Source organism: Diceros bicornis, chromosome 34 (genome assembly GCF_020826845.1).
Source record: "Diceros bicornis minor isolate mBicDic1 chromosome 34, mDicBic1.mat.cur, whole genome shotgun sequence".
NCBI classification, from domain to species: Eukaryota; Metazoa; Chordata; class Mammalia; order Perissodactyla; family Rhinocerotidae; genus Diceros; species Diceros bicornis.
The window spans coordinates 17,842,233-17,847,496 of record NC_080773.1 but is presented as its reverse complement, the minus strand read 5'-3'; the positions used below and the strand labels follow the sequence as shown (position 1 = coordinate 17,847,496).

General features: G+C 46.5%; 1 protein-coding gene across 1 annotated transcript; it reads right to left on the bottom strand.

Annotated features, from left to right (window-relative positions):
* Positions 1-1,052: 1,052 nt before the first annotated feature.
* On the bottom strand, positions 1,053-3,442 carry TEX101 (testis expressed 101). The gene is made up of 5 exons (XM_058530976.1): positions 3,377-3,442; positions 3,109-3,252; positions 2,796-2,978; positions 1,603-1,731; positions 1,053-1,441 (listed from the first exon to the last, which is right to left on the bottom strand). Exons 1-5 carry the CDS (start codon positions 3,438-3,440, stop codon positions 1,212-1,214), a joined length of 750 nt encoding a protein of 249 aa, XP_058386959.1. The 5' UTR covers positions 3,441-3,442; the 3' UTR covers positions 1,053-1,211.
* Between the last annotated feature and the right edge of the window lie 1,822 nt (positions 3,443-5,264).

Below are 5,264 nucleotides of genomic sequence, written 5' to 3'. Positions count from 1 at the left end.
ATGTCCTATGGGAAACATCTACTTGACTTTTTTTGTTCATTTTTTGTTTTTTACCCTAAATAGTATTTACTCTCCATGGCTCTGAATGCCAGCTATTTCCCAAACTTTTATGTCCCCTTATTGAGTTAAAATTTGACTAGTTTGTGCTTTCTCTCCCTCTTTAGAGATATTCAGCAAACTGACACGATGGGGAAATGGATGCCTAGAGACAAAGTATTAGCTGGAGTGGGGCTTTAACTCAATGAGTTGGTTAGAACTAGAGACCTTTCTAGACAGAACTTGGCTGGAATACACTATGGCCAAACTCCCCTGTCCTGTCTTTTGCGGGAGGGGTCAATGGTTTGCATTAAAAGTCTCTCTGCCCACTCCCTGTGCAGTTTACTGTATGTCAATTAAGCCTCAATAAAACTGTTTTTAAAAAATGAAAAAAGTCTGTTCCCCCTTACCTTACCTTTTACTTTGCTCTATACAGCTCCTAGATCATAGGAGTCTTTTACAATAAGATAGATTTTGTGTGTTCTTGAGTAATGAGTAAATAAATAAGCATGAGAATCTAAAAAAAATTTTTCCCCCCAATAGTCCCAGGCCCCTCTTCATTACACCCTACTGAGCCCCAGCTCCCTCCTGAGTAGAGAAGGGAAGGAATAATGTAAACTGGGCAACAGACAGAGAGGACATAGGAAGATGGAGCCCATTATAACGGAAGAATTTGGAGTCTGATTTTTCTCATTTTGCCACACCTCCCAGGGAGATCTAACACCCAAAGCTGCTGACTTTGGCCATAAGATTGGGCTGGGAGTGATCTGGAGGAGGCTAATGTTAGTCTCTCGTCCAGCTAGCAAGAAAAGTTAGCCAATTAGAGTGAAAGGAAAATCAGACTTAGGTAAAAATATCAAAGTTGTGATCTTAGCTCTGCCTGTAGCTATGCAAATGTGAGAAAACTCACTAAAGTTTTCCAGATCTCCAATTTCCTTTCTGCAAAATCTGTGGGTTGGAGATGAATTTTAAGGGCGCTTTCAGCAGTAAAATTCCACTTCTAGTCTTGGGTCATACACAAATCACAGCAGAAACTTTATTAGAAATGTCAAATAAATCCACAGGAACACTTTGTTCTTCAAATCTCCACCTGCTCCTCAACTTGTTGATGACCAACAGTCAGAAGACTTCCAGTCAAAAGAGGTGTCCTTTCACTCCAGACCAGAAGTGCCTCCTCAGAAACAATGGACAAGCGACCACAGCAACAGCAGCAGCAGCAGCTCTAACCTCCAAACCGAAATGAGGAGCCAAGTGGCCCCATTTTCAGCCTTTCGGGGCTGAGTGAGAGACTGGGGCTGACACATTTCCTTCACCCACATGGGTCCTACTGTAAAGATCCCAGACATCAGCCTGCAACCAGTCACGGATGTACAGCCTTTGACCTCCAAAGGTGAGTTGATGCCTCCTACAGAACAAGGAAGGATGGGGAGATACACAGATACTTTAGGAAATCAGACAGGAATCCAGTCCTCCCTTATTCCTGGAACCCTGAGTGTCAAAAATCTCTCAGGATCCACTCAGATGTTTGGTTTTCCAGCCTCTGAAACCATCAACTGTTCAGTTTACCTCCAACGATCTGAAGTCTTCCTTGATAGCATCGAGTTGTGTCACTGGGACAGGGAAGAGAAGGAGCACTCAAACAGGTCCCCAAAGCCACACAGGTTGGGCAGTGGAGGGGTGTTGTCACATTGGGAACTGGAGGGGGAAAGAGAAGGACAATTAAGGGTATGTCCTGCCTCTGGAGTTGCCTCTCCTTGCTGCATTCTCTTCCCCGAGTGTTTCCTGCTGACACCACTCTAATCAAGGCCTATTACTGCAACCTCCCCACCCATCTCCAGCTGATTCTTCCTTGCTGGCAGAACCCTATCCAACATGACTTCCAAACTCCGTGCTTAGGTGTGGCGATACAGAGATGAAAAGGACACAGTTCCTGCCCTCTAGGATCGTTGTCTAGAAGGAGAAAGACATCTAAGTTAATTAACTACAATACAACTCAGTAGGCACTGTCCAAGGTATAATTGCAAAGGAATGGAGGAGTACCTACCTACCTAAAAGAATTTGGTAACTATTTTCCCACAGTGGATACCTGAGTTGAGATGGAGGATGAACAGACGTTATTAGCTATGTGAAAATGGGGGTTGGATGGGGGTAGCAATGGAAATAGCAAGGACAAATGTCTGGAGGTATGAGTCAACTTGGTGGATTTGGGGAATTGTGAGAAATTGCAGTGTTGACATTCAGCTGGTAGGCACAGGTAAGGCTGGACTAATTTTACAGGTAGCATCCATTCTGATTGGCCAGTACCATTTCCATCGTTAAGTATTTTGAATACTAGCCCCAGCTAGAACCCAATAAATGAGAGAGGGAAGAGAAGGAAATGAGTTGCAAAGACGGGGCCAGATTACTATAGGTCTTGAGGCCAAATAGGGGCATTGGACTGTGGACGTGCAGCAGTGGGGAAGCAACAACTGTTAGATTATGCCACATCCTGCTCAGAATCCTCCAGTGACATCTTATTGCTTGGTAAATACAAAACCCAATTTACACCCCAGCCTTCACTGATGTCCCTCTGCTCTGAGCAGTGTTCAGACCCCAAGGTGACAATTTAGCAAAAGAAAGAAAAGCAAAAGTTCCAAGGTCCTTTTGTATATGGCCCACTTGGGCCTAAGCCAAGAAAGAACACAAAGAAGGAAGACCTACAGTCTCTTCAGGGGTTTCTAGAGCGTCTCTTAGTACCCATTTCCCCCCTTCCAAGGTACCTGGGGTCTGTTCTGGCTTCAATAATTCAGATAAGTCCTCCCTGTTGTTGCAAAGGGAATCCTCACAGTAGTTACTGTAGGAGATTGTGAGTATGCCGGAGGGTGGAGAGTGCTGCACAAACGTTATTGCCTGTGTCCCTTCGGAGATGCAGCTCTTAGTGGCCAAAACCGCTGTCTTGGCCCCTGTTATGAGACAACAGAGAAGGAAACTGGATGGTGGGCCTAATGCTTGGCCTGAGGGAGGGAGAACAGCATTCACACGGACACAATCACCCTTCCTCCACCCAACCCTACCACCCGTTTCTCTTTTTACCTGCTGTAATCAACAGCACGGATTCCTGGCAAAATGCCCCATTGTCACAAGTCTCAACTTTCCCAGTGGTCCAGTTAAATGTATTTCTTGGATCCTCTTCTATACTCACAGATACACCCTTGTGACAATACAAATTTTTCGCCACTAGGGAGAAAATGAGTTAAAGATGAGCACTTGCCCTTTTCAGTGGGGCCCAAATTACTCCTTTTCCACCGGAAATCCATCCTCTGTGACCCAGCTGCTCTCCCCCTACATCTTCGGTACATACAGGTCAAGGAGGAGGCTCCCAGGAGAAACAGGAACAGCCAACCCTGGAGAGGACAGGTTCCCATGGCTTCTTCTAGAGAGGTGTGGAAGAACCGATCAGGATCTGTGATTTGATGAAGAAGAAACTTTTCAACCACACGGAACGAGATTAAATCTCCATTCTGGCAGGTACTGCATCAGGGCAGAGCTTATGGTATATGAAACCGTGACCTCTATAGTCAGTCCGTCCCTATCTAGCTTGTGAGTTTGAGCAAGTTAAGGGGTTTATTGTGCCTCAGTTTCCATAGCTATAACTCTCGGACCCAGCCACCTATTCCCTTAAGACGCAGGAGTTCACCAACTCAATACCCTCCAACCTCAGGACCCAGGAGTCTGGCCCAAAGGCCCTTCTCCCTTAGACTCGGGACTCCAGGGCCAAACCTACGCCCTTTCAAGGCCCCGGTATCTCAGCTTCCAGCCACCGGCTCCATCAGAACCTGGGGTTCCGAGATCCCAGCCCCGTCCGACCCAGGGATCCAGGAGTTAGGGTCCAGTCACCGTTTCCCACAGGACATGATTCCAGGCCCCCAGCTTCCTCCCCGACTCAGACCCAGGAGGCCAGGCCCCCAGTCCTCGGCCCCCATCAGACCCAGGAGTCCTGGCCTCCAGCCTTCTGTTTCCTCAGGAATCTGAGTCCCCAGACCCCTTTTTCTCTTTAAGGGACCAAAATTCCTCCTGGCTTCCAGATGATCTCACAAGAATCTCACTGTGCTGAAGGTGCGGCCTGGACCGTCCCTCTCACGCAACCTGGCTTCTCTTAACGATCTTCTGCAGGCACGGAAGGCGGGACCAGCCTCACCCAACGGTCACTCGAAGCCCCATTGGTCGACGCGAAAGCATCTGATGAGCTCATTGGATGAGCCTGGAGGAATGCCACACCCAATTGGCCCCGGAGAAGTCTCTTCCTGGCAGTCGTGGAAGGTGCGCATGTGCAGAATGGCAAGCCGGGAGCCGCCTAGGGGAAGGAAAGCCGGTTTTTGAAGTGCCAGGCGTGCGGTGCCGGCAGGCTGCGCTTCCCCAAATGACTTCCCTTCCCCTTCTCTCCCTTTAAGTTATGAAGTCTCTGCTTATGCAGCCACACTAGGAGGTCAAACCTTTGTGCTTAACCACGGAACTTGTCGCCCTGCCCAAATGGCCTCTAATGTTCCCAGCCTGGCCCAGCCTCAGCACCCACCTGGTGGCCATAGCCGCTGAGAGTCAGCTTGGCCTCTTCACTCTTGACGCAGTGGTTCCTGCTCAGCGCAGGCGTCATCTTCTGATCGAATCATGGCACCAGCCCCCTCCATAGTCTTCAGGACGGCTGAATAGAGGAATGCTGGCTTCAGTGTTATTTCTGGCCCTCCAAATGTGTGTATGAGCAGTAACTGTGTGATGGCACAGGTTGCCGTCATATCTATCCTGCGTGTCCATGTCAGTACCATGAGTAAGACGTGTCATTCAGATTTCTTGTTTATAGCTGAAAATTTTATTTCCTATATGTATATACATAAGCTTTTCTGTTGCAACGTGAAATAAAGATGCGCTTTGTGTACTTTCAGACTTGGTATTGTTTCTGTGAGTTCTATGGTATAAATGAATATTTATTTTTAATAGAGAAAATGTCACAGTAAGAATGGTGTTAGTGAAGCCTTTAATTTTATGTAAAAATATAAGAACTTTTAAGTGGTTAAAAAAAACACTAGGGATGGTTAATACAAATATTAAGAGAAAGCAACTTAACTAGATTAGAAAGAATATTAAGTCCTTTTAGAATCCCCCAAAAATGTTTTTAAAAATTAAATAAGCCAAGACAAAAGAGCTGTAATTAGGCTATATTGTCACTCTAATTATTTGATGTTCTAATATTTAAA

Excerpts from the sequence above, each read along its gene's own strand:
- TEX101 (XM_058530976.1), bottom strand. The coding sequence starts at position 3,440 with ATGGGAACCTGTCCTCTCCAGGGTTGGCTGTTCCTGTTTCTCCTGGGA. Across the intron at positions 2,979-3,108 it reads CGTGCTGTTGATTACAGCAG|GGGCCAAGACAGCGGTTTTG; the intron begins GTAAAAAGAGAA and ends GTCTCATAACAG. Across the intron at positions 1,442-1,602 it reads AAGACTTCAGATCGTTGGAG|GAGGCATCAACTCACCTTTG; the intron begins GTAAACTGAACA and ends CTTGTTCTGTAG.